This window comes from Festucalex cinctus, chromosome 2, assembly GCF_051991245.1.
Source record: "Festucalex cinctus isolate MCC-2025b chromosome 2, RoL_Fcin_1.0, whole genome shotgun sequence".
Classification (NCBI taxonomy): domain Eukaryota; kingdom Metazoa; phylum Chordata; class Actinopteri; order Syngnathiformes; family Syngnathidae; genus Festucalex; species Festucalex cinctus.
The window spans coordinates 19,792,850-19,815,049 of NC_135412.1; the positions used below are offsets into that span (position 1 = coordinate 19,792,850).

A 22,200-nucleotide genomic window follows, 5' to 3' on the forward strand; every position below is an offset into this window, starting at 1 on the left:
GCCTTCCACTTCCATCTGATTAGGTCAGAAGAGGAATTTGTGAAGTGTTTCATTCTGAACTTTATTCTACAAAAAAAAAAAATTGCATTCTGGGTGTGGAGCAGCATATGTGGAACGCGATGATGATCCATCTACTGAATTTATATTCGCCGTTGGCCCACCGGCTTGTTGATGAGCACCAAATTTGCAATAATAACATGCCTAAGGGCTAAAATTAGGACCTCCATGCTGGCTATGCTGATAGGAGATCGGAAATCCTGAGTCTGTGATTGTCTTGACTGCAAGGTCCAATTAAAAGTTGACTCACCAAGTCTCAACAGAATATGAAAGAGTGCCACTGGGGCACAACAGTGATTGGCGGAATTACTGCAGTCAGTGTGAGTGATGTTATCTTGGACAAGAGGAAGATGTTTTTTTTCTTTTCTTTACATCGATGTGTAATAAAATGAAAAAGATGAGATTGCTGCGAAGGTTGAACCCGACGAACCCTGGTCTCTTGACGCCCACAATGCAAAGCAGCTTATTTAGCGCCTCCCCATCCCAGCTTGGCTTCAACAAAGGAGTTGTGTGGAGAACCCAGCAGGCCTCTACTTTCTGACTGGCAGCTTTACATATAAAGCAGGCGAGCCTATCTGTCTCTGCTCAGGCCACAAAGTCCACACTTGGCAGCTTTGGGTGCCCCAAACATCCCCATGCAGGAGTTCTGCACTGGGAGAGATTAACATGAAACACAACACATGACTCACTAATTGATGTTTTGAGGTCGTCATGAAGAATCTGTCACAGGTGCAAGAAGTACTGATGAATCATTTGTAGTCTTCCTGTTATTTTTGTTGACTTGCATTTCTTGTTGAATCTTTTTAACAATCCTGTTACAAATCAAGTCAAAATATTGTGCACACTTTAGTCCTGGCATAGCCAGAAGACTAGTAGGCAATAAAATACTGACATCTAGAGGATGTAATGTAACATCACACCATTCTGTCATCAGACGGTTGCTTATTCAAAATGAATTTGAATGTTATTTATGAGTTAAATATCCCATGACCAATTGCAACTTATTCACATATGGTACGCGGAATCTCAAAATATGAGAATCCGTCTCAAAATACTGTATGAGAATCAGAGACAGGAAACACTATTCTGACCTCTACTGGTTATGCTATGACATTACATTTCAGTTTTTCATTTGGGTTAGTCAAATCCATCCATCCATCCATCCATTTTCTTGACCGCTTATTTCTCACAAGGGTCACGGGGGTGCTGGAGCCTATCTCAGCTGGCTCTGGGCAGTAGGCGGGGTACACCCTGGACTGGTTGCCAGCCAATCGCAGGGCACACAGAAACGAACAACCATCCACACTCACAAGCACACCTAGGGACAATTCGGAGCGCCCAATCAACCTGCCATGCATGTCTTTGGAATGTGGGAGGAGACCAGAGTACCCAAAGAGGACCCACACAGGCACAGGGAGAACATGCAAACTCCACCCAGGAAGGCCGGAGCCTGGACTCGAACCCAAGTCCTCAGAACTGAGAGGTGGACATGCTAACCACTCGCACACCGTGCCGTCTGCTATAAACATATAACATATGTAAATGAGTGAATCTTAATACTAGTAGTGCACATCCACATATCAACACAGCACACATTCTCCTTTAAATATCATTTATTGTTCAATCAGTTGGTCCTTGGACAAACTACCCGCACCCATTTCATTCTTTGTAGGATACACTTATGACCAAAGAACACATTTGACACTGCTACAGATTGACAGAACTGCCATATCAAATGTTAAGATATCTACTTATTGTCATGCGGACTCTTTATTTTATTTATTTATTTTTTTAATCAGTGGTAATGACTTACTGATGCTGTTACTGCTGCTAGTGTTGCTTCTGGCGTAATAATGGCATTAAATCCCAGTTGCTGGACAGCCTACCATAGTGTTGACAGGAATTTGGATTTACAGTTAGATTGACTTCATCAGACCCCACCTTAAAGCAAATAGACATTTGTTAATCATATCACTAACCTCATCCTGTTGCACAATGTCTTGTAATTATGTTTCTCATATTTGAAGTAAACAGCAGTTGTAAAGAGATCCCGATTGTTTATGAGTATGAGCATTGTTGTCCTGTACCAGTAACAGTTTTTTCATGATTACATCGTATATATATATATAAAAAAAAAAGACAAAATGAAAAGAAAACAAAATGACCTCCGCAGACGGACACTTCTGTACATGTATTTGTTTTGTACATAGCTGAAATGGTTAGCTCTTTTTCACAATATTTCACTCACCATACTTTATGGCAACACATTTGAAGCTTCACTTTGGCAGTCACACCCAGCGTCTTGGCTGGAGGATCCATTGCCTCGCGTTTGTCCAAAATCTCGACTCTCACAGAGCCATTTCATCGGAGAGATGCACTCCTGCGTCGTCCTCAGTCTTTTGCATCATTGTCCTTCCGATAGTTTTTTTTTTTTTTTTTTTAAGTCTTCTGGTTAGTGCTTTTGCTACTAACCAATGTTGTGCTCGTGTGTAGAACCCCTCCCACCCTCATCTTCGTCCATCTGGTCCGTAAAAGGCCATTTCACAGTTAAAATCCCAAGCAGCAGTCTTGTTTAGGGACGGTGTGAGAGACATCGAAGACTCTGCAGGGGCCGTTAGCTCCAGCCAGATGCTAGACCACGAGTTTCCTTGCTTTCCCATTTTTTCGGGCTCGGAAGCTTTTCAAGCTCCTTTTGCGTTGCGCCTCACTCGCTTATTTTAAAACTGCACTTCATGCAACACTTTCTGATTAGCATGAAACACTGCGCTAGCTCAGATTGACCAGCTCTTTATGGCATGCAGCTAACAAGACTATCCCAGTGCGAAAACTGGCTGTTTGAAGCATATAGTTGTTGCAGCAGTAGGACAAAAGGATAGCTTAGAGAAAGCTGGAAAGACGATGAGCGCTGATGAAGCTTGGAACGTGACACTTGTGGGTGACCCATGTACTACTTACATTTGATCGAGAGCATCTGATGTCAGCTGTATCAGTGACAGCATGGCTGGCTGGGGTAAAGGCCGCTTGTTGCCCCCTCGGGGCCCCAGGACTGTCCTTGACCTTTTGACATTTGGATCATGAACTGGAGGCCCAGGAGAAGCTTGAGCATCCAGACAACGGATGCCAGGATACAAGTCAACGAGGAAAGAGTATCCTGCATGTACTTACAAGTGATTTACAAGGTTTTCATGTGAACAGGCATTTTGTTGAAGAAATACTCTGTGGAGGATACTTTTTTTCCGTGACTTGCTTTCTGACGCAGTCTTGCTTTTCCTTTCTCTGCCCCCTTGTCCTCTTCTCCTCACAGGCTGTTCTTGTCCGGCAGTTCAGCCTCCGGACTCCGGGGGAAGTAGACGGTTGCCTTGTGCTCCTCATAGCGGTCGATGTGCTTGAGGTGGACCACCATGTGCAGGGCGTAGGCCAGGACCAGCAGCAGGATCAGAGACGTCACCAAGCCCATGAGGATGGCCGGCGTCAGGAAAGTGGCGCAGTCGCTGGCCGACGCAAACTTGTCCGACTGTACGTTGAAGGCTTGAATCTGAGTGAGAAGTGGGAAAAGATGAGATCAGGGCTGAGGACAAGTGGCTCTTGATGGGTTTAGCACACACAGGTTGAGACGGCCTAGCAGATGGCCGAGCACACTGAGTACAGACAGGCCAACAGACTGCCAAACATACGCTATAACAGACTGATGGCACACTAAAGGAAATGGCTGGCAAACGCTAACATGCACCAAAGTACAAAATTGGATGGGAAAAAAAAAAATCCTCCTGAATTATGACTATTTATGATATTAACGAGGCAAAGTAAATTCATATTCCTTGGTGGATGGGGTGCAGTCTTAAAGCTCACGATGCTGATTTATTCCAATTGATAATTACACAAATCTACAATACAATACTATATCCCAACCACATTTCTGCAGAAATTGAGACAGCACTTTTCATGGGACAGCACTGAAGAAATGACACTTTGAGACAATGAAAAGGAGTAAGTGTACAGCTAACAAAACAAATTTGTTCCCTCAAAAGATTGACACTGGGAATTTTCACTTTAGGGTGTACTCACTTTGTTGCCATGAGTTTAGCTATTGATGACTATTATTTTGAGTGAACAATAAATTTACACTGCTATATAAGTGTCATGGTTTGGGTTGGGTTTGGGTTGATTGTGTGACATTTGTCATGACTTAGGTTTAATTTTGGTTTAGTTTATGTCATGTGCTGGGGTTGGATCTCAAAAGCACAGACACAAATAAGATTTTAACTCTTTTTTCACACAACTTGACTAAACAAAAAACAACGAGAATGCATCGAGAATCACGAGACGCCAAGCCCCCTTGGGCTGCAGAGATGCACAGAGGAACAGTAGGTAATAGTCCGACAAACACACACTTCTCAGTTTGGCTTAAATAGACCGTGAATCGATCTCATTGGTTGTAGCTAGACATGTGGGTACCAGTACTGACATGGAATTATCTGATTGGCTGTTTACCCAGTAAAGAGATTAAGGATTCTTGACATCACATATTTCCTGACATCACATGGCATCATATAGCCTAAAACCAGTTGAAACTCGATGCCGGTTACATCAGTTCAAAACACTTATTTCATCAGTACAACACAGACACTTGACCTCTCGGTCATGACCCAAACTTAACCCTGGTGTGACCCAGTCATGAGTCAAGACCCAAACATTACCCATGCATGACCCGAGTCATGATTTTGTCCTCATGTTTCTTTAAGTTTAGTCATGATCTGTGTTTTGCGTTGTTGTCCTTGTGTGTCCCCCTAGTCTTGTTACGCATTGCCATGTCCACCTGTGTTTGTTTGCCTGCCGTTCCTCATGTGTCAACCAATCAGCGCCCTCTGCCACTTGTTTCTTGCCCAGCTGTGTCTCGTGTCAATTAGTGTGTGTATTTAGTCTCCTGTGTTCGGTCGGTTTGTGGTGATTAATTGTTGTTTTCATCCCGTTATGCTGCCGTTTTTTTATTATTATTATTTTTTTTCGTTTTTTTTTCGCCTTGTTTCCCCTATATCTTTCTTTGCTTACGTTTTGGAGTTTGTTTTTGTTTTGGCTTAATTAAATTTCCATTTTACGTCACGTCTGCCTCCTTGCCCTGCTTCTCTGTCTGTGGATCCACAACCACACCTCAAAACCTGACAATAAGCTGTACACTGACTATGAAATGAGATGTCATTTCTTCAGTTCCATGAAAAGATTCAATTAAATATATGTAGAAATGTGCGGGTTGTATACTTTTGTGAGATACTGTAGATCAGATGTCACCAACGTGGTCCCAGCAGGCACCAGGTAGCACCTAAGAACCACTTGAGTAACCCATGGGACTCTTCTCAGTACAGCGCAATGTTTTTTCTTGTGTGTTGTTCCAAAAAAACTGTAACCTGTATCAAATGTCTTTTTTTTTAATTCACTTTAAATCACACTTGCATTATTAATTTGAGCAAATTTGCTAGCCCCCAGCTTAAAAAATGTTGGTGACCCCTGTTGTAGATTAAAGATATTTATAATAATCATTCAATAAGGCAATAGTCGAAAATGCTGACTTTTCTGTAATTTGTAAAAGCTTCTCTTATTTAATTTTTCTCAACACAAGTATCGCTGTCAGGATCGGCGAGAACAGACTCCGCTTTTCTAAGTACGGTAGGTGAGAAACTAATTGTTATCATTGGCAGACACTGGTGGTAGCCTGAGATGACAACACCTGCGCCCCCTTATGAGATTGTACCTGGAAATCGGTGAAAGTGATGTGCCAGTTGGCGGACGTGTCCGTGTGGGAGCTGGGCACCAGTAGAGTGTCATATTTGTGTAGACTGCTGACGTGCTGGCAGTGGTAGGACGACGTGGCCGGAGCGTAGACCTCGCTGGCGTTGAACGTGGCCTCCTGAGTCCAGTTGTAGTGGATGTGCACACTGTCCAGGGTGAACCAGTTTTGGCCTGCTGCCTCGTAGAAGGTATTTGACATCTGAAGCCTGAGTAAGAAGGCATACGTACAGTAAAAAAAAAAAAAAGATATATTTCAGAAACTAAACTCAGTTTTGTTTAAGATTCTGCTAGACTCGTGTGACGCCATTAAAAGTTATTAGTAGGAAACATGCTCCATTAATGGCAATGCCATGGAATTTGGACTCAAGCATTCCTGCCTTGAGTTTATAAGTTCTCCCAGTAGGTTCATTGAAGACTCTAAGTCATCCATAGGTGTGCATATGAGTTTGAATGTACTGTATATTTGTCTATACTGAAAATGCCCTGATATTGACTGCTGACCTATGCTGATCCCAGGACCGTCAACATTGTTGATTGTGCCACATTGGAACTGAAGGGACATTTGGGGGTCAAAAATGTAGAACAGCAGCTTTGTGGAAAGGTTTTGAGTGGGTGAAATACATCAGATTGAACAGCAAGGTGCTTGAGTAAGCTGAACATTTTGAATGAATCAGAATGAAGCCCTAACCCGAACCTCCTCCTCGGAAATGAGTGAGGAATATGTTATATGTGGATTTTTTTGCTATGTGGGAATTGAGGAATATATTGTAAATTGTTCCCAAGGTGAATTGAAGGAGCTCAACATTTAGAATTTCAATTAGGAGTGAATTGTTGAACGTCCTATTGGAAATGAATGGGGAATTTTTGGATGAAATAAACATGGAATTGTGGTATAACTGAATATTTGGAATGAGGAAAGTAGAAGCACACCTGGTGTGAATTTTTGCAACATAATGAAGTTAGAATGGTGAGAATTGGTCATAAAATGTGGAAGAAGTAGCATGTCAAAAAGTGTGAGGAATAAAATAATTTATTATGCATCAGAAATAGTTTTCCACTGCAAATGTTTACTGACTCATGTTATATGAATTTTATTATGGTGAAGGTGTAGAATAAGGCCTCAGCCTACACACAATCAAAAAATATATCACAAACAATATGGTTCTTATGTAGTATTTGCTGTATTTACAATTGTCATTTCTAAATTTATGATGATAAATTCACTTCAAGGGAGTAAAAGTTGAATAAAAAATAAAATAAAAATAAAAATGTACCTGATTACTAGACCTCGCAAGTCTTCCACATCACCAAACTTTAATGAAAGCCTGTAGAAGAACAACAATCAAATGTTAATTCAGTTTTATAGCCAAGCAACATTATCAAGGAAAGCTCTCACCTCAGGGAGGCGCTACAGCTGTATCAGAGCAAGGATGAAACAGAACCAAGTACATTTTTTCCTGCCAGCCATGACCACCCTAAACTCATACATGCACTGACCCCAAAGATTAACCCACGACTTTAAACCCTGCTTCCTTTATCCACTTTCTGTGCAACATCCAATCTGTTTGAAACACTGCGCAATATCCATATACTGTGCAATACTAATACTAAGCCAACATTTTGATTCTTCATCTTCTTGCATTTTTATTTATCCTTTGTTGCATTGTATTTTATATTGTATACACTTGTTTGCACTGGAGAAGGAGCTGCTATTAATCTCATTGTACATGCATATCTCAACAATAAAATACATTTTTTTAATCTAGTTAAAAGTAACCTTTAACCACATGTCTACCGTCTGCCCCTCTTGCGTTGTGGATACTTACGTGGCCTTCTCCTTGGTGCAGACAGAGCCTTTGGTTTCCACAGGTGAGTTGGCGTTGAACACTCGCTCAGTTAGATCAATGAAGGTGTGATTCCTGTAGCGGATGGCCAGGCGCTTTGCCTTGAAAAGGATGCACGTCTTCCCGTTGTAGGACACACTCAGCGGGCCGTACGGGCCCATGAGCGACTGGAGTAGCTTCCGTTTGCTGTGAGACATCGCTGCATGATGCCAAGTGAAAGGCTGGGACAAGAAAGAAGAAATAATGCCTTAGAAGTCTCTTTTTATTTCATAGTATTTGTCTTGGCTGCCCTGCTGGTTGTATGTTGGATTTTATTTTGTTTATTATTATTATTATTATTATTATTATTATTATTATTATTATTATTTATTTATTTATTTATTTTTATTTTTATTTTTTATTTTTTTTATTATTATTTTTTTTTTTGGTCCAGTCAGACTTCAGCCTCTATGTGCTACCATGTCAATGTAATCTGCCCAGGACAGAATCAGAATCTGTGCTAGCCAATGCAACTTCAACTAAATCAGCAATGGGAGTGCGAATCAGAATTCAAATCACCATCCCAGAGCCAGCTAGGTGGCCAATGATAACATCATTAGTTTTGCGTCCTCTGATTGGATGGTCAGAACAAGCCAAGTTCCACTAGAAAACATCTGTAGCAATCTGCATACATTAAAACATTTATTATTGTTAACAGATATATTGTTTATTTTATTCGATGACTTTGGTCATGATAGAAATAAAGTTATATCAGTCAGAAATTAATCCCAGTAACTGAAGCTCTGTTTACTTTTATCCTGGTTGGTCATCCTTTGTGACTTGATATCTAATTAGCGATTTGCTCATTTATTTTTTGCCAGTATGCCCAGCACCAGTACAAAGTACAGTTGTGTAAAATGGACAAAAAGAGTGGCAAATTGGCAAAAATCTTCTTCATAAATGTAGTCCTTTGCTAGGTTCATTATGCATCAGAAATGTTTTTTTTTTTCCACTGCAACATAAGTGTCAGTGATGTTGACTGACTTATGCAATATGGTTGTTACTGTGTTTTATTTATTCATTAAAAAGGAGAAATGCATTTTTCATACATGATTTAAACTGTATCCCTATTGAAAGATTTGCCGAATTAAATAATATTTAGTTTCTGAAGAAGGGTGTAATAGTCTAGTCTCAAGAATCAAGATGAAACACATTATGCCTCGTAAAATATTGTAGCCCTTGAAAATAACAAGCAGAAATGCGCTCCCACTACACTTTTTCCACTAGAGGGCGACAGTAACCGCATCCTTCTTGGGCTGAACAAGCACAATACAACTTGATAGAACTTTTACTCATTTGGAGAAAATTGGTTGACTGGTATACTTAAACTAGTTGATTGAATTAATCAAAACAAGTCTTTGTTTTTTTTTGGGGGGGGGGGGGGGGGGGATTACAATTTGCATTTCCATTAAGTCCAATTAATCCTTTGAGATTTTAGTAATTGTCACCCTAGCTCTAAAAAGCTTGTAGTTAATTGACTGTTAGATTTCAACAGGTGCTTCACATAGTTGAAATTGCAACCGCAAGGTGAGACTGATGCAGATATGGTTGGATTCGATGATTCGAAGATGTGTGCTGTTTTGAAAACATGATGTACAGTGCAGCAGCCTATACAGGGCAGTCTCAGAAAATTTGAATATTGTGATACAGTCCATTATTTTCTGTAATGCAATTAAATAAGCAAAAATGCCATACTTTCTTGTTTTATTACAAATCAACTGAAATATTGCAAGCCTTTTATTGTTTTAATATTGCTGATTATGTTTTTTTTTTTTTTTTTTTACTTGGTCTGAAGAAATATTCTAATATTTTGAGATAGGATATTTGAGTTTTCTTAAGCTGTAAGCCATAATCAGCAATATTAAAATAATAAAAGGCTTGCAATATTTCAGTTGATTTATAATGAATACAGAATGTATGGCATTTTTGCTTCTTTAATTGCCTTACAGAAAATAATGGACTTTATCACAATATTCCAATTTTCTGAGACAGTCCTGTACACCAGGAGCTCCTCCATCGTTTTAATCTCTTTGCTCCGAGTCTACATCACAATGGAAGGCATTTGTGCTAATTCAGCACTCTTTGACAAGATATTTACTATGAGTGACTTTTCTGTCATCATTTATGAATTAAAGGGTCACGAAGGGTAGTCATATGGTCTATGTTGCTTTTTCATGCCTGGAATAGTCACCTTTGTGAATGCATAATTTGAAAAGAAGCAGAAACTCCATATGATCCTTTAATCTATGTAAAACAGCTTTAAGCACTGCATCAGTACCATATGGCCACAGATGCGTCATTCAGGATGGTGCGGTGTGTGTGTGTGGCATGCAAAGATGTTCCTCTGGTGAATGTGACACCAAAGAATATTCTCGCATCCAAAGTCACGCACAGTGGCAGAGTTTGGTTTCATGCGCATACCAAAACGATGATGACACAATGTGAGAGAGCCAGCAAGCGAGAGGCACAAATGGCGTGCGTGCGTACCTGCAGGATTCTTCTGAGTGGGTTTTCATCTTCAGGCGTCAAAAAAACCTCTTCGCTTTCTAAGCCATACTCTCCATCCTGACCTGAAAACACATTTGGCAGGGAAAAGGTTACATCATCATACACATTAAGCTGATCCCGACGCTGCTGTGCAGATTGCAACGTCATCATAAAAGTTCAGTTCAGCCCCCTTTCTCACAAACACACACGCATGCGACTGACACAGATGCACAAATAGATCCTGCCTACACCTCCGCGCTCGAGCGGCTCTCTATTTCCAGTTGTTTTGCGTCATCCCTGTGACTCATCAGCGTTGGTTTGTTTTTTTTCAGTAACACCATTATTTACAAACATCCACATTGGGTTGCATCATCTAAATTGGAGCAGTGTTTATCTGTCTTTTTTGTCAAACCATCTAAATATAAGCACGTATCCGCCAGAATTGGAGTGCATAAAACAACACGGATCCCACTTGGGTTTGCATTACAGTGAAGCAAAGATGTGTGTTTGGAGCAAAATGCATTTGTCAGCATGGCCAGCTTGATTGAATCAGGCCGTCCATCACGCCACGTTTGTCACTCACTTACTTGATGTGACTCTTGTGGCTTGTTTGGGGTTCTCTCTGCTGTGGAGAAAAAGAAAAAAAAAGACAAGACAACATGAGATTCTGAGCACACAGGAAATGATACAATGAAGATTGAAATTGGAATTGAATTGATAATGATGCTCCGTAATCAGGCTCGTGCACAGATAGCCCCTTAGTTGTGCTTCAGCACCAGCCATTTTGCCCTGGGTGGGAAAATTGCCATCTCTGTGGAACCATTTTTTTTTCCCACCTTTGTAATCAGTATTTATAAGAATAAAATATACCCATCAATTTCCCACAAAAGTGCCTGGATATCAGATGAGTACTTTATTTGTGTTGTTGTGGCAATAGCTGATCTGCAGTGCACACAAGGGTGTGTAGACTTTTGAAATCCACTGTCCCCTTCACCTCCTTTATAGAAAGCTTTACTGGCTGTGTTGATTGTGTTAATAGAAATTAATACTTAATTTTTCACATTCAGGAGTTGGGAAACAAAGACTCTTTATATACAACATTACAAAGTAACAACAGAAAGCAGGGCTGGATTCAGAGGGTATCGAAGAAAACACTTGATGGAGAAACCTTGAGTACTGACAAAAATGTCATTCAGTAACTCACTAGGGCAATGCACAACTCTATATGACAGAAAAAAGGCCTATTTGGCAAAAAATAAGTCACTAGACAGACAGACCGTCTAACACAGTACGATAGGAACTGCATAGCAACTGATATGATCATAAAGGTAAATCATCTTTTCTTATATTTTCAAAGGGACATAGCAACTGCATACAAATTAAGAGTGACTAGACAAAATAAGACAAATACATTATCATCATCATCATCATTAGGGACATGGCAACTACAAATTTCATCACAAGGGACATAGCAACTGCATAGTAACTTGAGCATTTGCCACCATTAATGTCCGTGCACGTACATATCCATCATGTTTACATGTTTTAGCAGGAATATCAAGATTCATATAAAAGTAACTGGGGCAAACAAAGATAAGTCCAAGACCTGTCAAACACATTGACAACATCTCAAGCACATTTTATGTTTTCTGTTCATATAAAGTCAGATTACGACTTCACATATGACCCTTTCTTTCGGCTAGTCAATATTGCTTTGCATGGAAGCATTCGAGTCTCTGGTGGACCGCTAATTAACTGATGTGGTACTGACCCATATCCTGCTGCAGGGGCACAGCGGACACGCGTTTCCTTCACGTGTGCGTCCCCAGGCCGGCAGCTGCTCCACACTCCCTCTTCTCGGGCAGCCCTGCGCCACCTCAGTCAAGCTAATCCTGTCCCTTTTAACCGTCCAATCAAAGACGTCACACGGTGGAAATTGGCTTACGGGGCAGCACTGGATGGGCCCGTTCTACTTGTCTGCATGCTTTACTTGAACTATGTGGTCTTTGCTGGCCTGTCGGTGGATGCTCGCTAATCCCCACACAATAGCTTGTTGTAATTGACCTTTTTCAGGTAGCATGGGAGTGTCAGTCTCACACTTCTTTTCCAGTTGAGTTTTTGTATGTCTCCTAATGACAGCTAACATTGTGCATAAATTCTGTGAGATGAAATGAGACACCATACTGGAATCGATACATGATGGATTAAATAGTCATGTCAAGTTCAAGCTATCAAAAGTCATTCATGGTTTATTATGTTTGGTTTAACTATATAGGAGGTGCAACAATTGTGTAATCAACAACAAATCGATTATCAAATTAACACCTGTTTTTTTATCAATTAATCATTTAGAGATCTCATTTTGCTTGAAAATGTCCAAATGTTCAGCCTCTCAACAGTAAATATCCTCAGCTTTCTGTAGACCTCCATGAAAAAAGATGGATTATCTTTCTGTTTGATCAAAATAGGAATATTTGCAAACTGATCTGATTTCACTTAGAAAAAACAGTGTTGCCTATTTTCTAACATGTTATAGTCTAACTGAATCCAAATCACTTTGTATGTGCATTTTGTGCACTGTCAATTTAAATTAATGTCCTGTTTTTGTTTTTTGTTGTTGTTTTTTTACTTATACGATGGGAACGAAAATATATATTTTTGTGAAAGTTGCAGCCTTAGTTTTCGCCATTCATGCATTGCTGTGAGGCAGTCAAGCTGAGGATTTGAAGCAGCTGGGCCGATTTTGGCCACATTCACGGAGAAGAAAATTGTTTGATGTCAGTGAGATGTTCAGCCCATTTTTTAGTTGGTAGGTTTTGCCCAAAGGTGTTTTTTTTTTTTTTTTTTTTGTTTTTCCCCTTTTCTAGCTTTTGCATCCAAGTGCTGTGCACAATGGCTCAGACACAGTTGACTCAGAATTAGTGTTGCGCTTCGGGCATAGGTAGTGTTAGAATTTAACTGTAGAACAGATAAAAAGGATTGGGCTGAATTATTTCATTTGCAACATTGCATATGTTATTTGATGACACTTTTATTCATTTTCTTTGCATAACAGTAGTACTTTTTTTCTTCTTTTCCCCTCCAGAAGCCTGACTTTTTTTGTGCCAACATTGCCATTTCGAACTGTTGATAATTCTCTCTTCCTTGACGAAGGCCCCAATTCCAGCTGCGGACATACAGCTCCAAAACATGATGTGTCATGCAAGGTATGGTGTTACTGTTTTTCGGTTTTGTTTTAAATAGGGGTGTCAAAATTAATGTGTTAATTTTGAGTTAAAGTTCCTTTAACTGCATTATTTTTTTAAAACACGATTAATGACCAATTGACCACGCCTTATTTGGAATGCCAGTACAGGGGGAATTCTAGTCGCAACACAGCTGACAAATTCACATCAAAATTGCACAGTAATAAATCTAATAATAAAGCGGAGACTGCAGGGTCAAGTTGTCTTTTACAATTTTAAAAATGTGCAGAATTTCACAAATTATTTCATGTTAAAGATTAGATAGCGTTAATTTGAAAATAAAAATGCACCAAGCTGTCACCAATGTCTTAGAAATGCAATTATGCTATCTAGTGGCAGAATAATGACAACCCAAATCAATATCACACTTGTTTTTTTAGTGCATCTTTTTAATTTTAACTCAATTTTATGAATTACTATATCAGTGACTAAAAGATGCAGCCATATTTCTATTAGTTTAACATTTTTCCCCCCCACTTTTATGTCAACAAGAGTATGAAAATTTGAGGGGGGGAGGGAATTATTGTACATTTAAAACAGATATCAAATTTGTGATTAACCGTGAGTTAACTATGGAAGTCATGTGATTAATTACGATTAACATTTTTAATCGTCTGACACCCCTAGTTTTAAATTTATTGCCAAACATCTAACCGTAACACATTTTCCACAAGCAATTGGGAGATTTCAAGCTTTGTGCTTTTGCAAAAATATCCCAACCGAGGCTGCCCTACTAAAAGAATTGCAAACGGTACTGCATGTTGCCAAATGTATTTATGTAAGTCTCAACGGTCTGGGACAGGTATCCGCCCATTTGGTGCAGTTCCCACCTGGGCAATGTTCTGGGTGCCAGGTGGATTAGGATTAGTGGTGAACGCAGGCCAGGTCGACTGGAGTCTGACCGCGGAGAGACAACGGCCACGAGCAAAATGAACAGATTAACCAAGATTAATTTGAAGTCACATTCTGCAGTATTGGACGGTACGAATGCAAGATGACCATTTCAAACAATAAACGGGAAGACAAACAAAACGTTGCCAGTGCATATATGGCCATGTCATGTCCCTTCACTCCCCAAAGCTTCTTCTCAAGCCCCAATGATAGTTTGCCATTAACTCCCGAAGCAGTTGACTCACAATTCAATACAAACATAGCATTTCCGCTTACAATTGCATTAAATTAATGGCAATTTTCTATTTTTCTAATTCCAATTTCTACTTCCTGATCGCAAAAGAGCCACCTTACTGGTTATTGGCTGCCATCATGACTGATACCTTGAAATAAGGTCAAACGAATAAAATAGACATCCAAACATGCTAACCTGCATTTCTGCTGCTGCTAAACTGATTCAAAATGAGAACTTACTATCAAAAATGTAGCTCCTATATTTTGACTGGGAAAATTGATTATTAATGCTAGTTGCTAAAACTGGTGTAAAAATGCAGTCAAAATATTGTTTGTTCAAGTCAGCCTCAACTTCACTAAATCAGGTACTGTCGGTTCCCACTTTGAAGAAAAACAGGCTGAACCTTGCCAAGCTAAGGGCTTGATGATGGCTTAGCTGCGGATTGGAGTAGCTCGTCTCAGTCAAATAATAGCTACAGAGAGAGAAAGAAGGGGGTGGGGGGGGGGAGAGAAGAAGGAAAATGAAATAAAACATAGCTCTCTCCATCCGTCACACCTAGCCAGGCCTTAGCTGGCCGAAGGGGAACAGAGAAGTGCCCAAGTGCTGGCGAAAACACTTTGTTTGAAAACGTTTGTTCTTGTGCCAGTTTTGCGAGGTCAGCAACCCAGGACTGCTGCGGCCGCGTCATTGGCTGAGCCTGTCACACGGCGCCTAAGTGCTGAACATGCCCTTTTATATAATGGACACCACCCATTTGGCTTTGCCTCACCTCAACTCCCTCTTGATGTCTCTGAAATTTGAACACGCCCGCCAGTGTGCCACCTGATGTCATGGGGATGCTGTACATATCTGTCACATAAACGTTGATGTTGTTGCTCTTTATATTTGAGCAGAAATTTATGACGCGCTGAGAGAAACCTCAGCTAAGGAACCTCGACACACTGATGAAAGTGCCATTCAGTAAGTCTCGCAAGGACAATGTAAAATTCTATATGACAGAAAAAGGCCTATATGACAAACCAAGTGTGACTCGTCAACTTCAGAGTGGCTTACACAGTACCATAGCAACTGCATTGATTTCATCATCATAATAAGTGACATAGCAACTGCATATCAACTATGAAATAAGAGTAACAAATACATCATCATCATCATAAGGACACAGTTGTTACATTTACTTGAGTAACTTTTTGAACTTGCGTAGATGTACTCTTACTCCATTATCTTGGGCTACACTCGGGTGGTTACCTGCCGCTCTATTCATACATTAGATTTACCGCATTTTCATGTAGGCGCGCCACTTGACCGACTGTGTTTATGTAAAGGAAATGCAGCCCTGGTTGAGGACTAGCAGGCATGATCCGAACCAGAAAGAGTCAGCTGAAAGACGAGATGTCTTGGTGATTTCGCTTAAAGAAACTGCCACCTGTAGTCGTGAGCACCGAGCGAGTTATGCCACAATTTGTGAATGGATCATGCATGGCGAGTTAATTGGGCACTCCAATTGTCCATTGAAAATGGATGGATGGATGGATGGATGGATGGATGGATGGATGGATGGATGGATGGATGGATGGATGGATGGATTGTACATGCTTGGGCTAACATGTCTGCTTGCACTGGTTGTTCGAGCTGAAAAGGTTATTATTTTTAATGATTTAAAGATGCCACCATTTGCACATAATTTTGTTTTTATCTCTCTGATGACATTGTTTTAAAATAAATCAGACTTCATGTTCAAGCAGTTACTCAGTACTTGAGTATTCTTTTCAGCGAATACTTTTTTATGACTACTTTTTACTTTTACTTGAGTAATATTTTTTGAAGTAATGCTACTCTTACATGAGTACAATTTTTAGCTACTCTACCCACCTCTGATAGTAACTGCATAACAACTATACACATCACCACAACTGATATAGCAACTGCATAGTAGCTGACATCATCATCATAAGGGACAAAGCAACTACAAATATCATCAAAAATAGAAATCTAAACTTCACAAGTGATGGGCAACTGAGATTTGTCACAAAAATAGGGACCAGAGGGCAAACAGACTAAATTTCTAACAATCCATGAATTATCTATTGCAATGGTTCTTCAACATTTTGCACTACGCAACACCTCGAAAAAAAATATTTTGCTCTCCAAGTACCACCATAAAGACATTAAACATTAAAATGTAGGAATAGGTGTTTTATCAAAATCGAGCAGATTTATTTTTAGCAAGTGTATTCTGTCTTATTGTAAGATACTGTAACATTATGCCATCTCAGTTGTGTGCCAGTACTGCATTTGGTGCAATACAACGCATGGTAGTATCAAGTTCTCTGCATCGTTTGTCCATCATTTGTGACTCAGGGTCTGATTCATCTTCCTATGCTGTTCAATGTAATACCAAGATGATATTAATAGGTCAACTTTAAAGCAAATGACTACATGAACGCGTCCTATAAGCACTCATAATATGAGCTGCACAAAAATTAAACGGGGCCCACATGGTAGCACATGAGACTAGCACATCTTGAGTGGGTTGTAATATATGATTTGACCCGTCTGTGTGGAGTTGACGCATGTTCACGCTGTTGAATTTGGAACTCAACATTCCATAGAAATACATGTTAGGATAACTGAATACCAAATTGAGCATGTTTTCCATCCATCCATCCATCTATCTATCTATCTATATATCCATCCATCCATCCATCCATCCAATAATGAGGACCAGAATTGAGAAACACTGCTGTAATTCATTATTAATAATATATACAAGGCTCATGTAGCTCACCAAAACACTTCAATTCTAATAAACAACTAGATCTCTGCCAAGGTAAAATAAATAAATAAATAAATAAATAATCACAATTTAGATCATTATAACAAACGTTCTAACATTCCTCCTAACAAACTTCCTATTTTTCCTATCAAAATATATATGCAACATCTTCAGAATAAGGAAAACTAATCCCTGGATTCATATACCTTTATCCCAAAATGGAATGGTTTCTTTCTTGGCCTATATGAACCAGCATCATTCGGAATAAATAATTGGTGACAGAAAACAAGTCTTAATCCCACACTGCAGGTGCAGACAGGCCTATGAATAGATTTATTAGGGCAGATTAAGGTGAGGCGTTGTCCGTTGCTGTTGCCGTTTTCGTGGCAATTTGGGAGTACGGCTTCTAATTTAACTGCTGCTCAAATGTAGAAACTGATGACCTTCATATGCTTTAAAGATCACATGAGATTTTGCCACTAAACTCATGACTCCGTTTCTCGATCAATAGAATAAGAAATTTATGACTGACAGATTATTTCAACGATTAAATGTTGCTCTTTTGACTCTCAAGTTTCCACTGATTACTTTCTGATCTGCTGCAAATCCAAGATTTTGCACATATAATCTGTTTCTATATTTAGGTCAGTGTGCCAGTGTTTGAAAGGATCATTTCAAGGATACACTTAAGCACATGTTGACACTGCCACCCCCCTTCCCCACAATCTGACAAGACAGCAAAATATGGCTTAACACTTAATCTTGACGCAGCGCCACTTTGTTGACCTCCTTAGCAACAAGGGCACGCGACAGGAAGTCTCACATTTGCAGGTCAGATGTCACACAAAAGTCGTTTGGATGTTCAGTTTCCTCTGGGATTGCTATCATATAATTGGCTTGTAATTCAAGAAAATGAGGACATTCCAACATGCCCGAGAAATGCAATGGATCCAACATTATTAGTCGTTAACCACATTTTGTTTAGGTACACTTTATACTTTAGTAGAATTGTTATGAAAATGAAAGCAGCATTTTTTTATTTTTTTTTAATACGGGAAGTAGCGCTCAAAATCTGTATAAAATGTTTAACATTTTATTACTTTTGTCATTCTTAACATACAGAATTATTTTTGAAAAATGAAAAATTTGCATCTGTATGCTCCACCAGTTTTAATCTCCCATATCTTTGACTTTTTGTACAACTATGAATGTAGTAGATTGACTACTTTAGCAATAACAGTATATTGGTTGGTAAATTAAAGAGGCATTTTACACAAAATATTGTAATTTGGTTTGCACCAATCACTTCTGAAGCATGTTTCTCTTTCAGCCAATCAGATGCCATTTGGGAATTTTTAGAAAAAAGCGAGGCGTACAAGGCTGCCCTTACATAACAACACAGTGAGTGTGTCAGTGCTGAAAATGATGCTGCAACTTGGGGACCCGACAGCGAGCTGTCACATGACTAAGGTTCTGTACAAAGTTTGATCCTGGACAAATGGGATCAAACTTCAGACTAACCTACACATGAAAGCAATGTAGCAGATGGCTGTTAGATGGAAATATAATTCGAGCAATGCCATAAAAAAATCATTTCGGAACCATGCTGTAACAGAATAGCACTTTAAGTGTGTATTGTCCTGTCGCTGCTTTCACTATGAGGTAAATATTGTAGAATTGATGTCATTTTTTCATAATCTTTCAAAAGGAGCAATTCTGGAATCATGATTATCATCACTACTATAGGGACATTATTACGATGAGGCCCAAAATGGGGAAAAACAAAACAAAAACAAAACTTATTTCCACATTTGTAAATTAAGGCCATACCCATCCATTCATTTCCAATACCGCTTGTTTCTTCTGAGCCGCAACAGTTGACAAATAAGCAGCATGGAGATTGTAAATAAAGCATTGAAATGGAATTCATCCCACACGAGCGTACAGTAGGGGTCTGAGGTCTGCAGACTCAGGTCAATTAGTAAAAGCAAACATGGTGAAGCTGCATTTAGCTGTGTGCTGCACGCAAATGGAATAAACTGCCAATAGAGGTGAATCTAGTAAATAAATGCTTTTAAATCCAGGTTTTGTTTTGTTTGTTTGTTTGTACGTTTTTTTTTGTTTTTTTTTGTTTTTTAAAAAGCTTTTTTCCTCCAATACCTTTAATTAAAGGTATTTTTAAATCTTTTTTCCTTTTACTGTTTTTAGAAGCCTACATTTATTTATTTACTTTTAAAGTCTTACGTTAACATGTTTAAATCATGTCAATGTCTGTTCTTTCAGTACTTTTGCTGTTGTGCTTGTAAATGCATTTAGGTCAATGGTTGTGAACCTGGGGTTTGATCGAACCCCGCGGCTTCAGTGTTGGTCAAGACACGCACCTGACTCATATGATTCATGACTCGTCGACTTTCCCGTATAAGAATTCACATGTTCAACGGCACATATGGTGTTCCACAAGGTTCACTTCTAGTGCCTCTGCTGTTTTTATTGTATCTGCTGCCCCTGGGTTCCATCTTAACTCATTCAAACCCAAAAACGTATAAATACGTTTTTAATAGCGGTCGCTTAAAGCAATGCTAGTTATTACAACAACAAAAAAGGCCAGCAGGTGGCATCTGAGTATAAGAGATCAGCCAGGGCCATATTGCAACAAGCTCCTTTTCCCAGTGTTTTTAACAGGTTTGTGAATAATGATTAATCTTAGCTATATTCTAATGCTAAATGCTGCAAAACGGAAACAGATACAAATATCCTTTTTTCCTAATGAATGAAGATGAATGAAAATCTTTCTTTTGGTAGATTACATGTTTTGATAGCAATAGAACAGAATATTCTGTGACATTGCAAAATCAGTCAAAATTGAGTAAAATAGCCGGGAGAGAAGGGGATTACTTCAGTGAAGATGGCTGGTAGTGAATGAGTTAAGAAAACAGCACTGTTTGTTTGAAAGTGCTCTGTGAATAAAGTTGGGTTGAGAGATGCAAGAGAACGTCCTAACAGCATGAACTACATTTGCAATCTAGCAAAACTAGAGGAACACTTGTTTAAGCTGCAAGGAGATACAACAACACAACGCTTGCTGAATTCAAGGTGAAGAGAGCCAGATTTGATGAAAAAGCTACTGTCCCTCTTCATTTTGCTCACCAATAAACCCTACAACTATAGGCCGTATATGAAAAACAAACATTTTATTTTTCAATAAAGAAGGGTTTGGTGAATGTACATAAGAAACTGGTGGGGTTCGGTACCTCCAACAAGTTTAAGAACCAATGGTTTAGATGCTATCTATGCTTGCATTTTTTGTTGATAATTATAAGCTTCCTTGCTGTGTGACAGTGTACACTAGCAAAAGCAACTTGAAGCCTGCCTCTCGGCAAGTATTTTCATTTATTTTTTTGGTCCGCAGGGGGACTTGGAGCGTGACCCTCCAGTTCTAAAGATCAAGTCTCTACAGATCAGATACAGCAGGCCGCGACCTATTGTGCCCCTTTGTTTATGATGTATCTGTCCATATCTGCCTTTTACTGGTGAATGCAACCGTATCATTTGTTCATTCAGCTTGAAGAATTTGTGCCACAGAGTTGTTGTCAGCCATCACACATAGCATGACATAGTTTCCATGGTTCAATACTATTGGTCGTTTGTGTGATGACTGTGAGCAAGCGCGGCCCATAGCTGCCGGCTCAGTCTCGACCTCGTAACACTGTTGCAAGTGCCCCGTGCATTGGCCCCTGAATGTTTGATCCAAATTTGACCTGCAGGACTGCAACATGCAGACATGTCTGGCTGCAATTCCCTTCCCCAATCCCCCCCTCTCTGTCAGCCCCTCCACCTCCACTGCCCCTCCTCCCTCCCGCTCTCTCAATGACTGCATCAGTAAATTGACTCCAGCAGACCACCCCTGATGCATCCACTCCTCCCTGTCCCATCCTTGTTTACCTTCTGCCCATGTCCCACTCTCCTCCCTTTGTATGTCCTCGCTAACCTCTCTCCACCCTCATTTTCGTTTGGGACTATTCTACATAGACGGCGCCTCATCTGTGATCGATGAGTGGCGTCTGATGCAGTCCCCAACACTGAGGCAAACAAAGGCTTGCATTGCAGCCCCTCTGTAAACACAGGCAGCCTTCACCATTTATGACACCGCCAAGGTGAGATGTAGAGGCAAGACAATGGGGAGGAATACAAAGGAAAGAATGAACCTCAACACATAGCGATGGAGAGGGAGGATGTCTTTACCTTCTGTCCAAGATTTCAGGCACTTCATCGTAGGTGAGTCCCGGCTGCAGCTCTTCCTCGTCCAGAGTCAGAGCAGGCCGGCTGAGGGCAGACAGCAAGGCGAAGGAGCACAGGAGGAATGCGTGTGCAGCCATTGAGACAATGAGAGGAGACTGCCGCTGCTGGAGCGCCGCTTCATAATCTGCTCTCCGAGCGGCGCCTGGTTCCCAGCTCTTGTGAGAGGCACTCGCCGCGGCCAATCAGCGGCGAGCGCAGAGCATCGGCGTGCGTCACAGTCCCCCCCGCTGCACCCGACGCCCCCCTCCTCCTCCTCCTCCTCCTCCTCTGCTTGTTTCACGCTGCTCACCCTCCCACATCCACTCCTGTGCTCTCCATCCACTCTGCCTCCGGCATATACACAGGTAGCTGCAGGCCAGTCCCACATATAGGAAATGTCTCGCTGTATTTCACATCCCGTCATACCTTTGCCGTCTCCAATGTCATGCTCACGTTTGCGCACAGTCACAAAAGCAAGCACACAACCTGCGAAAGTCAAGGTCAGCTCACAGAGGGAGATGGGGGTATGTTGACAAGGAGAGAGAGAGAGAAAAAAAAAAGAAG

The 22,200-nt window shown here is 40.3% G+C and overlaps 2 protein-coding genes across 2 annotated transcripts in view; one reads left to right on the plus strand and one right to left on the minus strand.

Moving 5' to 3' along the window:
* The window catches only part of LOC144014067 (uncharacterized), a 491,860-nt gene that overhangs the window by 45,540 nt on the left and 424,120 nt on the right, over positions 1–22,200 (plus strand). The window lies entirely within an intron of this gene.
* atp6ap1lb (ATPase H+ transporting accessory protein 1 like b) lies at positions 1,653–21,832 on the minus strand. The gene is made up of 7 exons (XM_077513541.1): positions 21,601–21,832; positions 10,799–10,836; positions 10,212–10,294; positions 7,668–7,906; positions 7,116–7,166; positions 5,804–6,047; positions 1,653–3,592 (listed from the first exon to the last, which is right to left on the minus strand). The coding sequence occupies exons 1-7, from the start codon at positions 21,732–21,734 to the stop codon at positions 3,356–3,358; spliced, it is 1,026 nt and encodes a 341-aa protein (XP_077369667.1). The 5' UTR covers positions 21,735–21,832; the 3' UTR covers positions 1,653–3,355.